Source organism: Chelonia mydas, chromosome 11 (assembly GCF_015237465.2).
Source record: "Chelonia mydas isolate rCheMyd1 chromosome 11, rCheMyd1.pri.v2, whole genome shotgun sequence".
Classification (NCBI taxonomy): Eukaryota; Metazoa; Chordata; order Testudines; family Cheloniidae; genus Chelonia; species Chelonia mydas.
Window position 1 is genome coordinate 26,183,329 of NC_051251.2, and position 24,078 is coordinate 26,207,406.

Consider the following 24,078-nt stretch of genomic DNA (forward strand, 5'->3'; position numbering starts at 1 on the left):
TCATTTTAGATAAAAAGCCCTCCCCGGAAATTAAGGGTAACTTTTTTTAAAGTAAGGAACAGGGAAAAAAAATCCTCATTCTGAATTTGAGTTTTATAATGAGTTATACTGTGTTCAAATTATTCTTTTGTCATTCCTACAATTGACAGAATTTGTAAGTGAAATGCTCCTAATACATGTAATCTTTCTTCCAGTGTCAAAGACGAACCTTGCAGTACATGAAGATAAAAACAGAGTTCCATATGTAAAGGTATAAGGAAGACTTTCATATGTTTGATTTAGTTCATTTTCCCCTTCTCCCCCCCCCCATGGGTCCTTAAACCAGCTTCTACTTTTATGTGGGGATTTCCATTTGGACCTTCCTTAACATGCACTTTGTGTGTGGGTGGGGGGGAACAATTAGGAGTCTGGTGGCACCTTAATAAATCTGTTAGTCTTTAAGGTGCCACCAGACTCCTCATTGTTTTGGTGGATATAGACTAACACGGCTACCCCTCTGATACTTTGTGTGTGTGTGGAGGAAATAGAATTTACATAATAAAAACCCTGAGCATGTAGGCAATTGTGCGGAAAATAAGGGGTGTGTGCATGTGCATGCCAACACGTGTTGAACTAGTGAATTTGGTGGTTTTTTTATTGTTTGTTTGTAGGTGGTTGCTGCTTAATCCATTCTGAATTGTAGCTGTAATAGTCCTTGCATTTAAACAGTTTTGTGAAACATTGATCAGATTGAATCATTTCTCTTTGCTTCACTTCCCAAGTGTTTTTAAATGATTACATTTCGTTATACATGCTTTTAAAACATTTATATTAATATTTAATACGGAACATGATAGAGAATTGAAGAGCATAATTTTTTTTTCTTCAAAATTCACTGGTATGGATTCTATGTTTGGTTGATCTATAATCTTGCAACAAACATAATGCAAAATGTTGTCGTTTTACAAACAACAATGTAGATTGTTGTTTATCAGCTTCTTGCGCCTCTACTTAAATTCCATAGAAAATGAAATTGGACATTTCTGATGAAAAGGGGAAGTATTCTATTTTCTCTTACCTCTTATCTTCAGATGGGAGAGCAAAGAAGGCCAAATCATTCCATAAACATTACCATATTACAGGAGAGAAGGAGAGCAATCTCCCCCCTGCTTTTGAACTGGGAATGAAAAAGTAATTGTGGCACCGGAATCTAAAAGAACTTAGAGGTTTTACTGGAAGTTATTTGATACTTCAGCATTTTCTGATTGTATAGAATCCTCTTATTTGGAGTGTTTGATTTGATTGATCCTGTAATGCAATCTGAGAGTAGAATCTTCTCAAGTTACCCACCATAAACTCTACTGAAGTCAATATGAGGGCAGATTTTGGCCACATCTCTTTTAAATGTTCATATTGGATATTTATTTTTGCCTGAGAAAGATGAACATTTTACATTACTATGAAAAGATGCAAAGACACATTTTCTATACTTCTAAATACTGAATTTACATGTTTCTAGGGGTGTACAGAGAGGTTTGTCTCTAGTCCTGAAGAAGTTATGGATGTCATTGATGAAGGGAAAGCAAACCGCCATGTAGCTGTTACAAGTAAGTGATCTCAAAGAAGTATATAAAGAAACAATAGTGCTTAGTACCTATATTTTGTCTCTTGCTTAGATTAGGAAATAACACCCCAATCCATCAAAGCACGTGGGTAATCCTACTGAAGTAAACAGGACTACTCATGTGCTTACAATTAAGGATGTGTTTAAGTATTTTACTGACTTACTCACTCTAAGATACCAGTGTGCTAGAACAGTTGGTGAATGTTGACTTTTTAATGATGATCTGTGATGTGAGAAGATCTTTTACTTTGGCCCAATAAATGACTCTTGGAGAACATTAAAAAGCAATTGGGAAAACCAAGTGCAAATACACATTTAGAGCTAGTCCAGCTCCAACTGATCATTTGAAAACTCCTATTGACTTCAATGGGAGCTGAATTGGAACCTCAGTTTAACATGCATTGCAATTTCTCGACATAGGCTTTGTGAGATTCCTTACATTTTCAGCAGCGATATATACTATTGTATAACTGTGCAATGAAAGGTATAACTTTTTAAAGAATGGCTTGTGATACTGTTTTCAAAATAACATGGAGATTATTTTTTAAGATTTGTCTTAAAACACATTAAAATATTTTTAAATACTATTTTGTAATATTTATTTTAGCAGCCAAAAGTTATAGAATGAAAAGCTATGAAATATTGTCAAGCTAGTGGGTTTTTTAAAATCATTGTTAATTGCTATTTTGTATTGTGGGTGACTGTTGTGTAGACAGTCTGTTAGTGTTGACTTTAGTTATGATGTGTGTTTCATTAAGAAAATGAGCAGTGGATGGATGCAGTAACTACATACAGCTCACTATAGTTTGTTTGACAAATTATACCTGAAAAATAATTTCTAAGCTTTTACCAGGGGAAAACAAGTAATTTTTACTTTTGAGGAATGGATTTCTATTCAATTGTAATTCAAATCAGTCCAAATTATAATGCTAGATTTCATAACTTTGGTTCTAAAATGTATTAGCTTGTCCACAGTTTACTGCTGTTCAATAAACCTCTGATATCTTGAAAACTTGAATGTTGGCATCTGATGGGTTCCAGGCTGAGGGTTTTGTTTTGTGAATTCTAGGTTTTGTTCCATATTCCCAGTATGCCCCTGCCCTCACTTTGTGATTTGCTCTAGGTTTATGATTTATCTCTGCCTCAGTTTACTCATCTGTAAAGTAGAGATAATAGTTTCCTACCTAATTTTTACTGATTTTTGGCTTCTTTGCATGCATACGTTTCATTGGCTACATTTAGAGTTTTGAGACCTGAATATAACAAATAAGATTTTAAAAAGTGGAATTGTTTATCCTTTTCTGTATTATAATTCAAATTTGTGGAGGAATCAGTTGCTCACAATAACACATAAAGACGGCAGAATAAGCTCTTATTCTGCTCTGTCTTTTGCTTTGTTTCCTTATCCCACTGAAGCAGTGGCCTGGACTGAGTTCCAGTAGCTGGAAAGCAAATAAACCTTTTAAAACATGTATTTATTATTTTGTATTTTTACTGCACCCTATACCAGATCTGTAACTATTGTCATGGTGCATTATACCATGCTAGGCATGGTGATGAAAAAGACAGATATCTTTGATCCAGTCCCCAGACTATAGCATAGGCTGCCTTTGATGCAACTAGTGACTTTGGCACAGACAAATCTCATTACTCAAGTATATTTGGAAACTTCTTCCCTAAAAAAGCAAATGACTACCTCCTAGCCAATTCTGGCAGTTCCTTCTGAATCCTTCTTGTTCTTCAGTTTGCTGTTACTCAGTGGATTTTCCCCTACACTCTCACCTCCTTCTTTTCTGAAGTACTGTGCTCTTCTGCTTTTGCTTTGCCTTTCTTGCCACACCTAAAAAACTTCTATAGAACAGCTTTTCTTTCTGTCTTTCTTTCTGTCTGTCTTTTGACTGAACACCCAAATCTACTCTAACCTCATATCCAGCCCCACACCAAGGTGTAGAAGTCCAGATAGGAATCAACCAGAGAACGAACTAGTGCCGGGATTGAAAGTAGGGAGAGGAAGAGGAAAACTTTGGGAATGTTGTAGAGAAAGTGAGGGGAGAAACAGAGTGGAACTGAAGTGAACACAAAGATTGCAAGCTTGGGAGAGAAGAAAGCCAGTAGTGAGGTCAGTGGTGATAGAGAAGTGGGGGTGGAGGGAAAGGAGGTGGTTACTTGTCTGACATCTTCTCTTGGATATCTCACTACAACCTCCAACACAATGTGGTTAGATCCAAGCTTATGTTGTATGGAAACTTGCACTGCACCTGACCATGCTGTACCTATTGTGTGGATCATTGAGGATTCCAGGCCCCAGGGCTCTCACTCTGACACACAAGCAACAAAAATCACTTTAAAATTCCCATACAAATCCTCATGTGTATTTCTGAGGAACTCCATGGCAACGATTACATCCAGACCCATTTCAACTCAGATGCTTTATGACTTGCATCATAATTCTCAAAAACACTTGCACTCCCCACCTTAACAAACTTCCTTCCCATTCCAATATACTGTAGTCATTCTCTTGTTACAGTACTATCTTTCTTAATAATGTATTTTGTAGCCTGTGTGTGTGTGTGTGTGTGTGTGTGTGTGCGCGCGCATGCTATGTCCTTGTTACCAAACACAGCAGGGGAATTGTCAGGTTCGGGGGGATGCAATCCAGACCAGCGAGAGGCTGTGTCACCGTCTGCCCCGCAACCTTGGGAGCCTCACAATGCTTTGCTATTGTAGCTTCCAACCAGGGCTGCTCACAAACAACCTAACAGCATGCAGGCCACACCCTGAGTGTCTGTGTACAGCTACACCCCTGGTCCAGCAACTCCAACCCCAGCAGCTTGTCAGCAGCCCTCTAGTCACACTCTGTCTTCTGCCAGCCTGGATTACTAGTTGCAGGGTGATACCAAAACACTCCCAGTCCCAGATTTTCCCAGAAACATGTTCTGCACTGTCCAGCCCTTTCCTGGGCAGGTTAGATATTAAAGTTCTGTTGCCCCCACTAAAAGGTCAATATTCAACAATTTGCTACTTTTATTTGGCAACTGGATTAGTTTAGACAAATGTATTTAACTACAAAGAGAAGTTTAAAGCGAGTATAAGGTATTAAAGTTAGAAATGGTTATTTAAAAAAAAAAAAAAGATAAAACGCTTCCTACTAGCTGAAACTTACAAGCTAGACTTGGTGTAAGGTAAAATCTTTTACATGTTCCCAGCAACAGGGGTAATCAAATTTGCATGTCAGGATCAGTCGGTCCCGAAGTCCAAGGGCTGGTTCCTTTGTCATCTTATGTGAAAAGAGAGAGAGAGCTTGGGATGTTTTTGCCCTGTATTTTTATAGTCCAGTTACCCGTTGAAATTCATTTTCCTGAGGATTACCCCTAGATAAAGTTCATTCCAGCTGTGAGAAAAGAAATATGAAGTCTCTTGGTGAAAGAGGTTCCATGTTTGCTAAGATGCAGATAGATCTGTTCCTGCCCCCCTTCATTGCCAAAGAGTGGCCACTTGACCGGTGATTGCCAATCCGTTTTGATGACACCTGGGTAGAGGCATCATCTTGTCTTTTGTTTACCTCCTCCCCAGACTTGTCTGGTAAACACACTGTAGTAATAATTTCAGTTTGTTCATAACTCTTAATATGCATCTTATACATAGGTTACACAAGAAGATTGATCAGTGTGGTGTTAGTTTTTAAATGATACCTGACAGGGCATATTTTGCACAGAGATTATTACAATAATGTGTAGGGTGTGAATATAGGGGTGCTTTTGATCACAGGAATATCATCTGTAATTCTGCTTTGTAGTCCTAAATCTCTTGGGTTTTCATTGACTTTTTATTTTAATGAAAACAAATTAGGATTCTCAATTTAGGCCCAAAGTGTATGCTGTTTAAGAAAAATTATTTGGTGAGGGTCCTTCTAAAGAAACACTTCACATTTTCCACCCCATCACCCCAAGATCATGTCATTTATCATGAATCTGGCTAATTTTTTAGCCATGTGAGTGGAAAATAAAAGCTCATTCTAGATAGCATAAATGTTATCCACTCCTCTTGAGGGGCAACTGCTTTCAGAAGGGTTCAAGAAGTTGTTGTCTGAAATTTATACTTTCAAGTATACTATGGTGTGGAGTTTCCATGCTTATTGACTAGTCACAGGCCAACTATGATAAAATGAAATAAGAACACATATTGGCAGATTTTTAAAATTTCTACAAATGGGAGTGTTAAAACCATTAAAAGTATTATTTCTTTATAGATATGAATGAACACAGCTCTAGAAGCCACAGTATCTTCCTGATTAATATTAAACAAGAGAATGTAGAAACTGAAAAGAAACTCAGTGGAAAGCTTTATCTGGTGGACTTGGCTGGAAGTGAAAAGGTAATGAGTACATTTTTATCAGTAATTTTTACCAGGCTTAGAAGTATTATTGTATTCCTAAATTGAGTGTGTTTTGTTGCAACTTAAATCTATGGATGTAGCTTATGCAACTTCTGGAACTAAACGTAGCAGATCTATTATTATTATTATTTTATTATTAAAAGTCTAGTATGTAGGTAAGAATATTGGCTCAAACTTAATCTGTGACATGTTTGGAGTTCAAGGTCGGGGAAAGCAACAGGTCAGTAGTACTAACTAGAACGAAATGCAAAACACAGCATCTGTAGTTGGTATTTAATTTGTAATGGAGCAAATTGCAACAATATAATTTTCATATAACTTGACACATTCTGTATCAGAGCATGTATCTTCATGTTTGCTTTAATGGAAGGCCAGGTTTGTTCACTAGCATCTAGAGAAAATGGTTATGGGCATGAGTATAGACTTTCCACCAGTTTTTGTTTGGGGGTGTGTGTGTCATGTAACCTTTCTGTAAGATGTTAGATTGGGCCATTACTGTAGTTTTAATTCAGACATATCCCATTTCCAGTGCTTCCGTTTTTTAGCATATTAGGGTGTTGAGACATTTGTATTTAATACAGTTGGTATAGCTGAAGGCTACATGTATGTTATTGAGGCTCCCTGCATGATAATTTTCATAACACTGATGGCATAAGCTATTTTTGCTTTCATTTGGATACAGAAAAAATGTTAAGCAGAATGAAATTTATATCTGTTTACTCAGAAGAATGAGCCCAAACAGAATTACAATGGAACAAATCTCCATTTTGTTGCCCAGAATTGATCTGAACATCAAAGAAAATGTTCTTAACATGCAGCCAAACAGAATGTCTGGTTGCAAATAAATAGTAATAAAAAATTCCTTGGTTAGACGGATTACTCAGATCTAATTTAGGACTTTGTTGCATTTCTCTGCGCTGTCCACCCACACGCTTTGGACTAAAGTATTTGAGAAATAATCAAACCTAAATAGTATAGACGGGTCTTCCATAATGGTAATAGACTTTATTTTTTTTTTTTTTCACTTTAGAGACAAATGGGTAAAATAAAATGTTGTGTTGCAGTATATTGCATGGTTGGTAAAATAGCCTTCTTCATATATTGGTTGATAATTCTATTGGTGATTGGCAGCAAAAAGCACTTTCACTTAAAGAAATGTATGCATGGATTTATTTTATGTCCATTAGAGAATTCAGAATATTGTTATAGCAGTTTGGAAAATGAGTTCCCAGTTAGCTTCCCCTCATCCTTAAATTCACAGATTTGTGATTTTGTTAAATTGGTTTGGGGGCATTCAGAAGACAACCTGAAATTATGCAGCCTCTCAGTAGGTTAGCCTGTTCATTGATGGAAAAATTTTTCACTTGTCCGTGAGGTAACATCCATTTCCCACAGCTGGATGCAGAAGTAATATCAGGCATATATTGTACCTTTAGCGGTACAATTAAAAAGAAATATATGGCCTGATCCTACACTTCTTAAAATTCCCATTGAACTCAGTGGTTCCTTTGACCAAGTAAGGACCCACCCATAGACGATGTTTCTTCTTTGAGCTAATGGGAAGAGAACCAAGAGAAAGATGGGAAAATGCCATTAAATAGACTTTTTCTAAGATACTTTAAAAGTATTAGATACCCTCAAACTAAAGAATTTATTTTAAAAAATGTAACATTTTTTTCTCTTCCAAGGTTCTGTAACTTTTCCATTGTCTCTTCCTGTATCGTAACATTATTTGCACAAGCCCTCATTGACAGTTTAATCTGACATATTTCTGCTATCTGGTAGGTCAGCAAAACTGGAGCAGAGGGCTCTGTTCTTGATGAAGCTAAAAATATCAATAAGTCTTTGTCTGCTCTGGGCAACGTGATCTCAGCCTTGGCGGAGGGAACTGTAAGTAATCCTTTTTTACTTTTTGTGCTACTAAATAATAATTAAAAAAAGCTATATTTGTCAATCAGCTTTCTTTACCATGGATACATGAAATAAGCCGACATTTCCATTTAGGAAGGAGAAAGGGGAGTATTAGCTTTGAACTGTAAACTAATATAACACTGTCCTTTTCTACTGAATCTAGAAAGTATAATGAAAACTAACTCCTAATGACTACCAGTTGAACTATTAGCAGGCACAACACATCTTAATAGAATTAAAACAAGTATACCTATGTCACACGTTGCAAACTCAGTAAAGTCTAAATTGTTGGTACCTCGTGCTCTTTCTAATGTGCCAATTAAAAACATTGTTTGAAGAGTAATTTATCTGTCTTTCAATTAGAAAACCCATGTTCCATACCGAGACAGCAAAATGACCCGAATTCTTCAAGACTCCCTAGGTGGGAACTGCAGAACTACCATTGTTATCTGCTGTTCTCCCTCTATCTTCAATGAAGCAGAAACCAAGTCTACCCTAATGTTTGGACAAAGGTGAGTCCACCCAGCATTGGCCTGGATGTTGTTTCTTCTGTCTGCCCGCCCTGGCTGCAGGTTCTGAACCAGCTGAACTGCAGAGTGTTTAGAAGAGAACTATGTTAGGTGGACATTGGTTTTTAAATAGAGGCTTCAGTTTCTTTACAAACTGTAGTTAAAAAAAATTATTTTGTCGTGAAGGATGCTTCAGAAATATAAATGGTATAGTTGTTCCTTGGATTATAAGAAAAAATAAATGTTACGATGGCAAGAAACTAAACTAGTCAAGAGTTCAACGCTTGTCACTGGAAGGACTAAGCACAGTAGCATCACTTCAAAATGTTATGGAAATGGCAACAGCACTGTGTTTTTCATCCCCGAGCTAACCCAGTAGCCAGCTTCTGGTTTTGCTTCATCTAGGGAGCTTTCACTTGAGGCTGCTTTTGAAGCTTTTGAGGTTTAGTTTTCCCTTGAATGACAGCTTGATGTAACTGACGGGACTGCAAAGGAAGCATTTTCTGCTGCCACTTAGGAGGAATATAATGTGGATTTGTGTGTAATGTCTTTTTCAGTAGGTTTATGCATAAATCGGATCTTGCCACTTTTAAAGATCTCTGGAGATGAAGGCAAGGATGAAGCAAAAAGGGTGGAAATGGTCAGAATGAAAATCTTTTGTCTCACACTGGTCCACAAGAAACAGTTCTATGAAGTCCATGGTGGGAGTTTGTAAAAATATGCCAGACTCATTGAATAATTAGTGTTTTTATTATAATCTATGGAGCCTCTGATACTTTTGGAAATGACTTGCTTTGTGTAGTGTATGACTGATAAACAAAACAATATGTGCTAATAATTGCTCTTTGCAATGTAATTTACTTAACCATTGTATAATATATTGGAATCTCATTTATCTGTCAGAAATTGGGTTATGTTTTTTCAGGTGCACAAATTGCAACAAAACCCACCCTTCTGAAGGAGCATTTTACAGGGGATGGTATAAGAATGTGTAAAGTTTTACCTGGCAACCCTTTATTCATTATGGCCCCATTCCAGCTTCCATGAAAGTTGATAGCAGTTTTGCTATTGACTTCAGTGGGGGAAGGATGGGACCTATATTTCTTAATCAGTGCCTGATGATGATGCCTTCCTTGCATATAGACCGAAAGGGGCATAAAGAGTGCAATATGTTGGGGCGGGGGAGCAGTGAGGGGGCAAAGGAGGAGGTGAAAAGGCTCACAATTCCTGTCCCCCCTCTATGTATTTGGAGCTTTGCTGTGTGGGGCAGTTAGTGGGTGGAGCCAGAGGTGACAGTGAGTGGAGCCGTTCTGCAGCACTCTTCCCCTATGGACATTCTGATGCTGCTCCAGTATTAACTTGCCCTTGGCATCTGCTAGGACCCAGATGTGGCAAAGCAGACATGGGCTATGGGAAGCATGACTGACTTCCTGTGAGTTCTGCTGCCATTGGGGAAGGATCTTTGTCCCCTTCCCACTCTGTGGCACCATAAACTGCTCACTTTGAATAGGAGCATGCGGAAGAACTCCCCAGGGAGAATTTTATGGGGGTTTTCATTCTGGGTTTTTGGTGGGAGTGGAACATCTGGCCCATTGTAGTTATGACAAAATTATAATTCAAAAATCACTATAAAATGGAGAAATAGTCATTTCTATGCTTAGACTGAGGGATTATTAAAGATTTTCTTGTTCATTAATTTTGTTTTCATTTAAATGTATATCATCATGCAAAAATAAATTACATTTCTTGGAGACATTTGCTCCTTATTGATACGTAATAACTGAGTAGTGAAATTGAGTAAATGCAAATATTAGGATGCAATAATAATAATTATAAAAACATTTCTATGTAATGGATCAGTGGTTGTGGCTTATTGGCTTGAATACTGCCTGCTGTTAGAGGCTGGGAGCGGGGAGTTACTGTTAAACAGTATGATGGGGTCACAATGCTGTCAACTTCATACCTGTAATTTTTTCACTTTGAATTCAGTACATTCTGGTGAATGTTTACACCTCCTCATAACATAACAAAATAAATAGTCCCTATTGCGCCAACTACATCTGGCTGAATAAATTGCTTGTCCCTTTTCCTTTTTGGATAGAGCTTCAGTCCAGTGAAGCAGTTAAATAGGTGCTTAACTTTAAGCATGTGAGTAAATGCTTCATTGGGGCCTCTATGAGGTTAACACTGAGCTGCCTGTTTGTAGAGATAAAGGTCAGAACACACCAAGTTGGATACCATATAATTTTACAGTTCCGTTTAGGTGACTATAGGTTAACATATTTTTAAAGCTGTAAGAACATGAAAGGTACTTTCCCTTCATAAACATGTATTAATCCCCTCTAACATTACTGGAAATTATATGCACATTCACTGTGTGTAGATAGTGCCATATATGTATCAAAACCTCATTTTATACATACATAGCGAAGCTCATTGAACATCTGAAGTCCAGTTTCTGTATTTGGATTTTCATCTCTCTGGGATTCAAAAATAGACCTTATGTTCAGAAGGCAAATCAGTTTTTAGAAACTCTATGACTTAGCACAGCTTGGCTGACGAGAGCCTTGATTTCTGCTGCATGAATAATAGATGCAGTGCTGTGAATTTGTTTCACTTACTATGTCATATGTAAAACTAGAAATAACAAAGTCTTGTGCTAAAAATGCTAAGTATTTTTCTAGGAGGGGGAATTTTAGGGGCAATTTTATCTCAAGATATGTTTTATTTTTTATCACATATAATATTTCTTATTTAGGGCCAGGATGCCGGCCCGGCTGTGGGTAACGTGAAAGAGGGCTTCAGGGTTTTTTTTGTTATCAACCACGCTTTTAGAATCACCTAATGGAGCCATGAAGAAAGTTTGTTAAAAGAATTACGATAATCAGGCTTTTCAGCTAATAATTAGCCTGTGTCTCTGGGCTAGTCATTGGAAGTAATCTATTTAGAAAAGTAGTTTCTTTATCAGCTCTTCTGCATATGTGCTTTATACACTGCATCTTTTGATTGTTAAATTGCTTGTCCTAGGTGTATTTAATATTCCTTCGCTTTAAGTTTGTTTAACCTGATACTGTTGCCTTCACTCTGATCGGCTCAATAGTTGAGCAATCCAAGGGCAGTCAACACTGTAGCTTGACTAACTAGAGCTGGTGATATTTTTGTGGCGAACAGTAAATTCACTGAGAACTGCATTTTTTTTTTTTTTCCATGTCACTGAGACTATTTGCTAATTTGAGTTGAATTTATTAAATAGTTTCAGGTGAAAAAAACTGGGGATTTTTTTAAAATCTAAACTGCTTGTTTTGACAATTTTGAAATGTTTTGACTTTTCATTTCAAAATGGCATTTTGTTTCTAAGTTTAGATTTTTTATTTAAAGTAAAAAAAAAAAAAAAAAAAACCCACCTGAAAATGATCCAAAATAAAACAAAAAAACTGACATTTGTATATGGTTGAACAAAATGTTTTCTTTGACCCAAAACAATTTTGTCCCCCTTCTCGTGTGGAAAAAACAAAAAAATTGATTTGAACCTAAAATTGAATTTTTAATTTTTCACTTTGGCCCCCAAACTGAAAAATCAGTTATTTGCTCTGTTCTATTCCTAACTCATTTTATTTTTAGAAAATATATATTCAAAAGCAGATGCCCTCCTAATTCTTCTGCATGTTTTGGGTGGTGAGTTGTGTGGGGATTTTTTTGTGCAAAACTGCAATCACTGCTGGGGTAAAATAATTGCAACTGAATCAACTTCATTCATTGTTACTGTTGATATATGTATTAGGGTTTTGCTTACTTCCTACTCTAACAGTATAATAAGGCTTGTAGTTTTGTTTATGCTATTCTAAGGTACACAAAGGCCTTTGGATATTGAGTACCAACAATTTAAACATTTATTAGTATTATTGGCCTGTATCGCTCTTGGAGCACATCAGGCAGGATCTCTCAAGTTCAGCAGTTTTGGCCCTGGTCAGTATCTGGATGGGAGACACCCTAGGAAAGGCCAGCGTTCTTCATGCATTTGTGCTGTGATTTTAGTAGGCGGTACTTTTAATCATTTCTGAGACAGTGCCACACTATGGCTTTAGGGGGGGCAGCATGCCATGGAAGGAGTCAGCTTTAGAGGGGAAGTAGTGTTATCCATTTTTACGAGCTGTGGTCGCTAAAGATTTTTTTTCTCTCCTTTTGAGAGAACAGGGTTAGCCATGACATCCCAACCACATTACAGTTTGGGTAATTACATTCTGCCTACTTAAACTCCCTCTGCAAATTCAGCTGGATCTAATATTTTTGTGCTAAAGTGGTACACAGTGTTACTTTATACTGTCCAAGGTGAATCACAAAATTTATATTAAAATCTGTTCCTAACTCTACATGCAGAATCCTTCTTCTAACCAAGCTGTGGGAGAGAATTCTTCACAGACATGAGTTTTAACTAAATTGAAGAAAATTAAGGCAAAACTTTCTGGTGCTGAACGCCTCCCACAGCATGTTTTGTTTTTTGTTTTTGTTTTGGTTTTTTTGGGAGGTGTTAATTTAAAAGGGATTTTTTTGAACTTCTGTACCTCAAAGTGGATCTTCTTTTTGAGACTTGACCCCTTTACTAACCAGTTTGCTGTATTTGCCATATGAAAATGTTCATATTTAAGCTCCAAGGAGCCAAGGTGTTTAAGAGAAGAATGAACTGTGGCATTGTACTTTATTTCCTAAGGTGCAGGCATTCCGTTTTTTGGTTCTGTTTTTTTAAATCTGAATCCTTGCCATGTCACACTGAGAGAAATACTGTGATGAAAACAATTTAATCACTTATTTTCATGCCTTCCTTATTATTGCACAGAGCCAAGACTATTAAGAACACAGTCTCTGTGAATCTAGAGCTGACTGCAGAAGAATGGAAGAAAAAGTATGAGAAGGAAAAAGACAAAAACAAGAGTTTGAAGAATGTTATCCAGCATCTGGAGATGGAACTGAATAGGTGGAGAAATGGTAAGAAACAGTGAAACAAAATATGTATTTATTTTTAATTCTAGATGTTTAAATCTTTCTTTGAATTGGAAAACAGTCATACAAGTTTTCAACACACAAATACAAAATTTCCAAATGATGATGAACTATATTGAACTGGTAAAAGACACTTCCATGATAAATGATTATTCAGTCTATTAGGTTCATATATATAATACAGAACCAGAAAAAATGGAACATTGGGGTACCAAGGTGGCCTAGTGAGTTAGTTCACTAGTCTCACCTCATGAAGACTGGGTTTGAGTTGCCATTACTAAAAATTAGTTGCATCACCATTAGACCGCAAACTATTGACCTGCTGTATTATTTGCCATAACTAGCAGGTTTTTTTGCTCAGAGAAATACGAGCACTGGAATAGGAAATAATAAATCAGGATTGAATTGGAGTGACAGTTGTATAAGGAAATTTGCACAGCATCTGTCTGCATTGTACTAGTCTCAGAACAGTACTAAACATTCACTTTCATGAGTACCTAATTTCACCATAGTGTCTTTGGAAGAACTTTAAAGCCTTTAAGTTTGGGGATGGATGTGCATAGAAGCTTAATTCATGTATTGCTGCATCTTCTGCCTTTTTTTAACTGATGTTGCTTACCACTTTGAATCACTGTGCTAAAGCAGAATAATTCCTTTCAAGATTACCATTCTGCAAAGTTGGCCATTTTAATGGCTCCTTAGAATCTTTAGATCACTTTTTGCCCTTAAGGGGTATGTCTACATTGCAATTAAAACCCATGGCTGGCCTGGACTAGTGGACTAAGTGGATTAATTGCATTGTAGATATTCTGACTCAGACTGGAGTCGAGGTGAGAGGGTCACAGAGCTCAGGCTGCAGCTCGAGCCCATATTTCTATATCTCAGTTAAACAGCCCCCACAAGCCCAAGCTGGCTGGCCTGTGCCAGCCATGGGTGTCTAACTGCAGTGTAGACATACCCTTTGTGACTGCAGGTGCCTTCATTGCCCTTATGGGAAACAGCAGCCATAGCTGCCTCTGTGCTTATCTCAGTATCAGAGGTGGTCACAATCTCTTCTAAGGGTTTGAGAGAGGGCAGAGATGATATTCTTAAAAAGCTAGCTTGTCACTTTCCCAAGCCGATCCAGTTCAGGGTAGATAAAACAGAGGAGGTATTTACTTGAAGTTATAATAGATCAGAGGTGCCAAACCCTTCCATGATAAGGGCCATATTTTACAGAGAGAGTCTCATGAACAATCTGCTTCCTCCTCTTCATGAGTATGTGATCTGCTTCCCTCTCATTTATGATTGCATAGTGTCTGTGGCAACTATAACATTGCTTATGCAGAAAAGTAGTATTACGGAAGTATATATTTTTAGTGTCTCTTAATGCTGTTTAGCAGTTGAAAAAATTAGGAGGAGTCGTCCATGAACCACAATTTTAGGAGCCTATATAAGCAATACTAATTATTGCAGGTTGGATTTTTTTTTTTTTTTTTTTAAAGTTTCAGGTCTCTATTGCGCACTTTAGGAACATACGTAATACAGAACTAAATCTTAAAACATAAAAAAACAAAACAACCCCTAGCCTAAATAATCAATATTGTTTTAAGTTATCATACTTAACAAACATCTATTAATGGCACCTTCCACCTCATAGCAACGGAACTGCTGACCATCAGGCTGTAACTACTTGGAGCCAAGCCTAGTAATGCCTGCCATTGTCTGGTTCATCCTAGTCTAGCCTCCACCAGTTTAGCTCATTTCCCGGAATGGTAGAAATCCCCTGACTCTTTAACACTCAGATGAAATGTTCATGCTCCTGGAAATCCATAGAGGCAAGGAAGATCCTAGTGTTCAACAAAGCTTAAAAAAAATCCTACATACAGATACATGTAATATTGGAATTGGACATGTTGGTAATCCCTCTCATGCTCACGCTTGTCTGTAATAACTTTTTAGGACAAGATCATTTTCTGCATTTGGAGTTGATAAAAACACCCAGATGGGGCAAAATATTGGTATTGATTTTTGTGTGTGTGTGTGAAGCAAGATCTGAAAAGTCTTTTGTTTAATTTTAACCTTAAAATTTGGTGTGTTCCAATGGCTTTTCTCAAAAGAAATGAAGGAATTTGTGATTAAATGATTTTTGTCTTTGTTAACCACTAAATTGAATTAATTTACTACAAGTGAACACAATTTCAGGTAATTTTTCTAGAGCATAAATGGTCATATGATAGCTGCAATTACACAGTTGCTTGTCTAACTGCATAATGAATAGAAAATTATATTTTTAATTTATTTGTTACTACAGTGTTCAATTAAGTTCATCTGGAGTAACTGGGCTGTTGTAGTCATGAAATCATAAAGCATTTACTTGGTAAATAACTGTGAAATTTATAAACAGAAAATGTAACGTTAAGATTTTTTTTCCTGTAAGAGATCTTTAATGTGGTTTTCACTGTGGTTTGTTACAAAATAATTAAACTAGCATAATAACAATACATACAACTATTGTAAGGCATCTAGCTCCAAAGTCTGTTTTCAATTAAACCAGTGTAAATCTGAAGTAACTGCACTGAAGTTAGTGATTTGCTTTAGACTTACGCTGGTACAGCTGAAAGGAGACACTGGCCTCTGGAATGGCTATCACTAATTGCACAGAGCTCTGTTCTCTTCCAGTGTACCAACAGCTTCTGGAAGTCAAAAGCTGCACAGCAAACTTTTGAGCTAGACCAATTATTTCAGCTGCCAAGACTGCAAGCAGTTTACAATATGTTTCATAAGTAATAAAATTCACATAGGGTCACGGGAAGGCACAGAAGAGGAGATACAAACATTTATAAAGGATCTTATTAATTTCTCACCTTTATTTTAATTTTTTAATCACTATTTTCCAGCATGGAATTCTACTTTCTGGTGCATCTAGTATAGCTGGATATCTCCTTGGTGTGAGCTTGTCATTAGAATAAGCAATCTGTTAGAACTGCATTAGAGACTGTCAGTCTGATCACCCGCCTGCCCTCCTGTGGCTTTCAGATGGAATTTCTGTGGAGACCAGTAAATGTGCTGTTCTGAGTAGCACAAAGAGTGGAATTGCTATTCCATTCTCTGTGTAGGGTTCGGTTCATGTAGGGGGAGAGAAGGTAATTTGGTAGGTAGTTTTTGTATTTGAAATTTCAGCATGTAAATTCCAATTTATAGGATTTTATCTGCTCCAGCATTCTGACAAATAGTGACATTTTGACAAATAGTTAACTGTGACTATCTTTACTTAATACTTGACTGCAGTTTTTTTCTTCTTAAAAATAAACTGTAATTATGGGGAAAACCACTTGAATGGGGTCATTACAAAATTTTTTTTTACTTCAGCCAAATCCTGTGTGTTTATGCAGCTAGTAATCGAAAGGTTAATTTGTATGCTACATACAAAAAATGCTGATAGTCTGAAGTAAATGCACACCAGTGATTTAGTGTGGACAGATATTAAAATCTTTGAATTTGTGGTCAGAAGATAGGTCAATTACACTCATTTTGAACATCATATGTAAAATCTTCTATGGGAAGAGGCAACTGCTTTTGATTTTGATGAAAGCAGGAGAAATCAAACCTTCCTGTTTATATAAATGCTCTCTTTCCCCAGGTGTTGTTTGTGGTTGTATTCCTTATTACAGTCAACTGACTGCAATGATAGCTTTCTTGGGCCATCTCTAGAGACTCAGGCCACTTCCGTGCAGGGAATATTTCTCCATTAGTGCAGTGAAATTGCCATGGAGACAGTTTGCCTGGTGTTGGGTCTTGTGTAGTGCTGGGAATTTATAATCTCCTAATGTGCTTGTATGTTTGATTCTATGTTTGTTAAATGTAACTTTCCAAATCTCCTTTCCATCCTAGAGGGACAGTAGCATTTTAGAAAAGGGAACACAGATGCATGGCTGTACGCAGAGTAACCAGTTCTTACAGAAAACTGTCTCCTTTTATTTTTTTTCTTAATGTATGCACTTTCTCACCCTCAATTCTGTCTCACTGGCCTGGCCTAGAAGCAGATTAACTGCATTCAGAAATATATTATTGGCTGGCTGTCTGACCTTCTGAATAACATTGTTTGATGGAAGGCTCCGTAAAAGGTGACTTTCTCTCCAAATGAAGCTGTAGTCGAAACAAAGATATGTGCACAAATCCCATTGAAGTCAGTCAGCGCCAATTAAGTGTGCTCATACCCAAGGACAGAATTTGACTTGTGTATCCTAGTAAGAAGGATAATGTCATATAGTTTTAAGACCCAAATTTCGGTAGTGGTGGTTTTTCCACGCAAAGCAATATGAATGGAAAAGTTTGACTTTTTAAAAACCAAAAAAAGAAAATTAAAATGTTTGAACTTTTTTTTGTAGAGGTTACTTACACATCTTGGGAACCCAAACGTAACAGCACTGTTCTAGTTCCCAAGGGCCAAAAAGTATCTGCTTTCATTGTTTAATATGAGCGAAATGCAAAAGCTAAATCAATAGCATAAATGGTGAAAAATAAATTATATTTAACATTTTCAGTATTAATCATATAAAGTGATATCAGCAATGTAGACAGGGAATATTTTTAATGTTGGATTTCTATGGTGCTTGATTTTCATGTTATATGTCTAATAATTTTGTTGTTTTTTTAAAGCTTGAAAATTTTATTTTCTCACTAACTTTGATTACAGCTGGGAAATATTGATCATTGCACTCCCAGGTCCTGTTCTTTCTCCCAGGGCTGAATTACCATGTCTCCTTTTGTTTTGTTACATTTGCGTTGTTTACTTGTTTACCTAGCAGCGTTATGGATAGTGTCTGCACAGTTGACAGGAGTGACTGCTAGTTATTTCATCTATGGAACAACAATATCGTAGGCTCTCACTTAAACTGTAGCTATTCTCTCGATTTAAAAAAATCTTCATGCAGAATATGGAATTTAACCTTCCCAAACCCCACACAGTACACACAATATTTACCAACTACAGGAGTGTTTCCACCAGACTATAATGAACATCAATTCAATTTTTGGCATTAACTACTTGCCTGTTCCTTTTCAATGAATTGCAAGAGACTAGTAATTGGAATGCACATATGTTTTTGTAAAGAAAATATTGTTCAGAGAAAATTCTTCTGAAGAAAAAAGTTTAAGAACATCATATCTAGTTTTATTCTGCCACTGCATACCAATCTAAATCATTCCACTTTAGATGCCCAGAGTTAAAATTGCATGTTGCTTTTTGCTGTTTCAGTCTCTGTGACTGTATTGGAACTTTGCTGTTTTCATGCAACTGTTTTGATCTTTGTATTCCTATAGCAATACGTAGGGGTGGGAAGGAGAGGACAGAAGGAAAATGGGGAAAATAGATACTTAAGCCTAATATGCTTTAAAATGAGTCTGATTTTTTTTGTCTCTTACTTACATCATTCCTCCTCCTAATTACCAGTGTGGGGTGTGGCCATACCATCCCTGAATCTGACTTAATACCTGTTTTTATGGTCTCTTCCTTCTAGCTCCTTTGACTTGTGCTAGGGACCAGTCTGACGGCTGAGTTCCTGGCCTCTTGTTTTCAGAACTGCCTCTATTTCCCATGGATTTTAATAACATGCTTCTTCCTGCAGGAGAAGCAGTGCCTGAGGATGAGCAGATCAGTGCTAAGGAGCAGAAAAATCTGGAGCCCTGTGACAACACACCCATCATTGACAACATTGCACCTGTTGTTGCCAGCATCTCAGCTGAGGAGAAGCAGAAATACGATGAAGAGATCACCAGTCTCTACAGACAGCTGGACGACAAGGTCTGGAAATTGTTTCTTTGAGTCTATTCTAAGTACATAAACTGTTTCCAACAGTCAATGGGTACATGTACCCAGCTGTTTCATTATCAGTGCTGTATCCTTCCCAAACTTCAAGCTGTTGTCCCTTGTATTTACTATTTAGAATAGGCCTACACTCCATCTTCACAGCTTGGGAGGGACGTGCACGGCTGCCTACCCTCACAGTGGTGAGAGGCACCTGTGAGGCTGCCCCTCTCCACAGGTGAGGGGGCTGTTGGCTTACTCCAGTTTTTTATATAGTTTTAAGAAACATTTTCTCTGCTATATACTTTTATTTAAACTAGTCTCTGTGTGTGTTCTTGGCTTGTAGCCATAGCCTAATTGCCTTCAGTTTTCTTCCTCAAAGTTACTCATTTTCAGTCTAACCATAGTATGGAACTGTTTGAACTGCTTTAGGGATTTCTCTGTGTTGTGTATAGGAACTTTATGTTCTTACTGCTGTTACTCTTGAGTGTCTCTGTTTATGGTAAATACTGGTCCTATGGATTATTTTTTCCCCTTATGCAGTCCCACTGTGACTATAACTGCACAGAACAGTAAACAGACTTTGACTTTTCTATTACTGGTTAATCATCCTAAAAACAGTAAGCTCATCTGATATCTACAGCTTGATATTTAATACTCACTAGCTGATATGAAAATAGAACAGGGGAGAGCCTTCCAGCCTTGTTTGGTTTTTTTTTTTTAAACATCTAGTGAATTTTGGCACCAGAGCCATATAATTGAAACTCACTAAACCTCTACCAATCCTCCATTTTACATAATTACTCAGTGTGGAGGTCACAGATTTTCTATATTTTCATTTTGAGCTCCATGAATTTTCTTTCTGGGTGGGTAGGAAGCAATCCAGGATTCGAAGTCTCACCATCAGATCTCCTGTATCCATCTATTTTACTCCACAATTTCTTCATGTATGTCTCTATACAGCTGTCATTGAAGTCTATGGAAAGATTGACATTAATTTGTAAGGGCCTGACCCATTTCCTCCTGAATCCCGCACCTTTTCCAGGAGATCCAGAACCCACATCAGTTATCTACCACCTCATCTCAACATTATTTAGGAGCAGGCAGGGGTGGGAGGGGAAGAGAGCATGAGATACAAATGTTAAATTAAAATTTAATAAGTAAAATCTAAGACCATCCTTTAGGTCTTCTAATGCATCTTGTCTGATCTATGTCAGTCTCCTAGAATGCAAGTACCTTGAGACAGGAGTCTTTTATTTGTCTTGTGCAGGTCCAATACATTATCAGTACTTCTCAAATATATGATAGAGGAATTTTTTGGGCACCTATCATTCTGAATAGGTGGGCTTGGGTGACAGAATCTCCCGAACAGAAGTATTTTCTTTTAACTATAACATATATGTTAGGAGTGCCAAAAGATAAGGACATTTTAGCAAAAACTGATGATTGCTTAAAAATATTCATTTTAACTCATGTATTTTTTCATCAGGGTTGTTCAACACAAATGGAAAATCATGCGTAAAAAGCTGCATTGGCTCTCTGTCTGCTGATAGCTAAAAGCTGTTGGACGCAGGAGAGCACAGGGACTGTACTTGTCTCTGAGTCCTGAATGCAGTGGGAGAGAGTGTTAGGGCTACTTGAACATGTGCTTTCCATTGTGCTCTTGTCCTTGGACAAGGACCATGCACAGTCTGACCCCAGAAATATCAAGCAGTGTTTTAATCCTTGATTTGATTTTCAAAATACCATCTGAGCTGCTTGGTGAAATTGCGGATATTCCACATAGCTGACCAAGAGGTAAAAATTCTAGTCATAAAGTACTTAACTACTTACTCTCCCCCGTCCCCTCTAAAGCCACACAGCCTATATTATTCTTCAGAGGACTAACTGTAGATTGTTGTAGTCACTTGCACTTTTTTTGAGATTTATTTCTCCAGGAAATATAGGAATGCACAATTCAATCCATTATTACACGAGTGTAGGGAATATAAAGGGTGGTGATTTTCCCTAATATAAAAACAAGACTTTCCCATTTATAACTCTCAAGAACCCACATTTTATGTTTACAGGAAATCTGAAAGACCATTTTAAGTGTTGGGAGTGAAGTGTCCTATATACTATACTTGATAGCTAGCCTTGCCATCAGAAATCAATCTATTGTTTAGGATGGCTACCAGTAAAATTCAGAATTCTGATGGACTCCAATGGGGCACAAAAGCAGCCACTTAGATGCTGAGTTGCTTTACAGATAGACATCCCTTTTCACAAGAATGGATGAGAGAGACTTTGTCAGCTGCCAGGATTGACCTGTCTATCTGAATCCATGCTTTTAGAGAATATATTCAGTGGAGTCCGACACCTCTCTTCTACTTCTGCATTCAACAACAATTTCAAGCCCTGAGGATATTGTCTTAACTAAAAACCTGAAATGTCAATAGAATTGCAGTATCCACACAAAGGTGGATAATGTTTTCTTCAAGGTCTTTGATATGGAAGGAAAGAAATAAATGTAACAAAGTGTACCCATGTTTTATGATGTATTTTTTTTAATGAAGTTCAGGATTGGCCCTAGTTCTTGTTTAATAAACCTATCTCTAGTCCATTTCCATTCAGAATAGAGTGGCAGACATTTTTATAAAATAATATCTATATTATCACAGCTAAATTAAACTTTTGAACGTCAAACATTTACAGTGAAACTGCTGACTGATCTTTCCCTATAAAAGCACCTCCATTTTGGAGTCACCAGGATTGTCAAGGTTTTGGAACTCTTTCAGTGTAAGGAGAGAGAGATGAGATATAAATGTTTGTTTGGAAAAGCCCTTAATTGGAGTCTACAACCATAGCACTGAAGATCTTGTTGTGTTATACAATTACAAATTGACTAACACCGGTTTGTTTGCTTGATGCAGTTACTGCCATTCCAGTGTCTTAGTCATGATCTGAGGCAAGCCTGCTTAGCTGCATGTTATGATTTTTATTGAGACATCTAATCACTTATGTATTTTTTAACCATGTAGCTGTTCTTTATAATTCTTTTTCTTCTGCCCATCCATATTTATACTGATTTTATTTCCATCTTGGGGCATTACTGTTGTACAGGTCCCGCAAAAGAAAAGAAAAGGGTTCAAATCCAAATTACAGAAATAAATCTTTTTATTAAATTGCAGGATGATGAAATCAACCAGCAGAGCCAGTTGGCTGAGAAACTAAAACAACAAATGTTGGATCAAGATGAGGTAAAAAAAAAAAAAAAAAATCCAAATAACCTTTGTTAGAAAAATTTTGTTTCACAGGGAGCTTTTGTTTTTTAATATTACTGTATTAGCTATGTTGCTAAATGTTATAACTGGCTAAAAATCTATTGGATGAGAGTTGCCTTATGTGACAGATGGAAGGGTTTAAACTTTGGGTTTGTTTGGTCATCTTGAGAATTTGAAGTCTAAATGGGCACACATTTGAGTACACCATATTGCTGGGCCATAATATAGAGCAGGGGTGGGCAAACTACATCCCGTGGGATGGAGCCAGCCTATGAGCTCTTTTAAGCCAGCCTGCGAGCCGTACCATGTGGCTCGGCCCTGCTCCGGCGCTCCAGGTGGGGTGCTGGGTCGGGGGCTGCACCATGTGGCTCGGCCCCTCTCTGGTGCTCTGGCTAGGGCACTGGGTCGGGGGCTGCACCATGGCCCGCTCTGGCTCCTACATGCTCCAATGGCCCCATCCAGCACTCCAATGGGAGCTGCAGGGGCAGTGCCTGTGGATGGGGCAGCGTGCAGAGCTGCCTGGCTGCGCCTCCACGTAGGAGCCGGAGAAGGGGCATGCCACTTCTTCCAGGAGCCGCTTGAGGTAAGCGCCGCTCAGAGTCTGCACCCCTGAGCCTCTCCCCACACCCAACCCCCTGCCCCAGCCCTGATCCCCTTCCCGCCCTTCAAACCACTCGGTCCCAGCCCAGAGAACCCTCCTACACCCCAAAGTCCTCTTCCCCAGCCCAGAGCCCGCACCCCCTTCCACACCCCAACCCCAATTTTGTGAGCATTCATGGCCCACCCGACAATTTCTATTCCCCAGTGTGGCCCTCGGGCCAAAAAGTTTGCCCACTCCTGTTATACAGGATGGTAACTCTGGGGGTTTGAAAGTGAGAAATGCTGGTAAAACATTTTTCACTATGTTCGTCTTGTAAAACGCAAGCCAAGGTGGATGTTAGCCAATTACCTGAGTTCCTTGGGAATGCTGACACTTTAAAAATTATTACTACTGGTGAATTAGTAGTGCCCAGGATTGGGCATTACTGATTGGTAGGTTGCATAGTTTAGTGGAGTGTCTGTGGAAAATGGAATCAGTTTTTCTTCAGTTTTCATCCTGGCACTGCCACTGATGTGCTCTGAGGCCTTAAGTGGATCAGTTAATATCTCTTTATATCAGTGTCTGTGTCTGGAAAAGGAATATGCGTGTGTTTAAATGAGGATGATCCTTACCTACCTCACAGAGATGGTAAGAGGATACAGTAGTAATTGTGTGAACGTGATGTAAAGTACGGTACAAATGCTAAATCACTATTACTGAGCTTCTCAAATGTAGTTGTGGTATTTTTTTGGAAAATTGGAGGAGGTGAAATGTTGTATAGTGCGTTAAATTCTCTATTTTTTGCTGTCCTTTCTTTTGCCGTTTGACCAACTTTTTTTTTATATTTTAAGCATAGAAAAATTCGTCCCTTCACCACCTCTTTTTTTTCTTTTTTGAGAGTTCTTCGTGCTTATTCCCCATATTTCTCACATCAGTAACCAGACATGATACTGATTTGATTGCCCCTCTATGTTCTCTCTTTTCTTTCCCTTTTTCCTCCTGTAACGGCCCATGCTCCGCCTAGATTCTGA

General features: G+C 37.8%; 1 protein-coding gene across 4 annotated transcripts in view; it reads left to right on the plus strand.

Annotated features, from left to right (window-relative positions):
• The window catches only part of KIF5C (kinesin family member 5C), a 143,459-nt gene that overhangs the window by 58,165 nt on the left and 61,216 nt on the right, over window positions 1–24,078 (plus strand). For all 4 annotated transcript variants that reach the window (XM_037912495.2, XM_037912496.2, XM_037912497.2 and 1 more), the window contains exons 6-13: window positions 195–250; window positions 1,499–1,586; window positions 5,853–5,977; window positions 7,784–7,888; window positions 8,273–8,421; window positions 13,253–13,401; window positions 19,026–19,201; window positions 22,375–22,443. In XM_037912495.2, coding sequence (XP_037768423.1) covers window positions 195–250; window positions 1,499–1,586; window positions 5,853–5,977; window positions 7,784–7,888; window positions 8,273–8,421; window positions 13,253–13,401; window positions 19,026–19,201; window positions 22,375–22,443 — 917 coding nt within the window. The remainder of the gene's footprint in view (window positions 1–194; window positions 251–1,498; window positions 1,587–5,852; window positions 5,978–7,783; window positions 7,889–8,272; window positions 8,422–13,252; window positions 13,402–19,025; window positions 19,202–22,374; window positions 22,444–24,078) is intronic.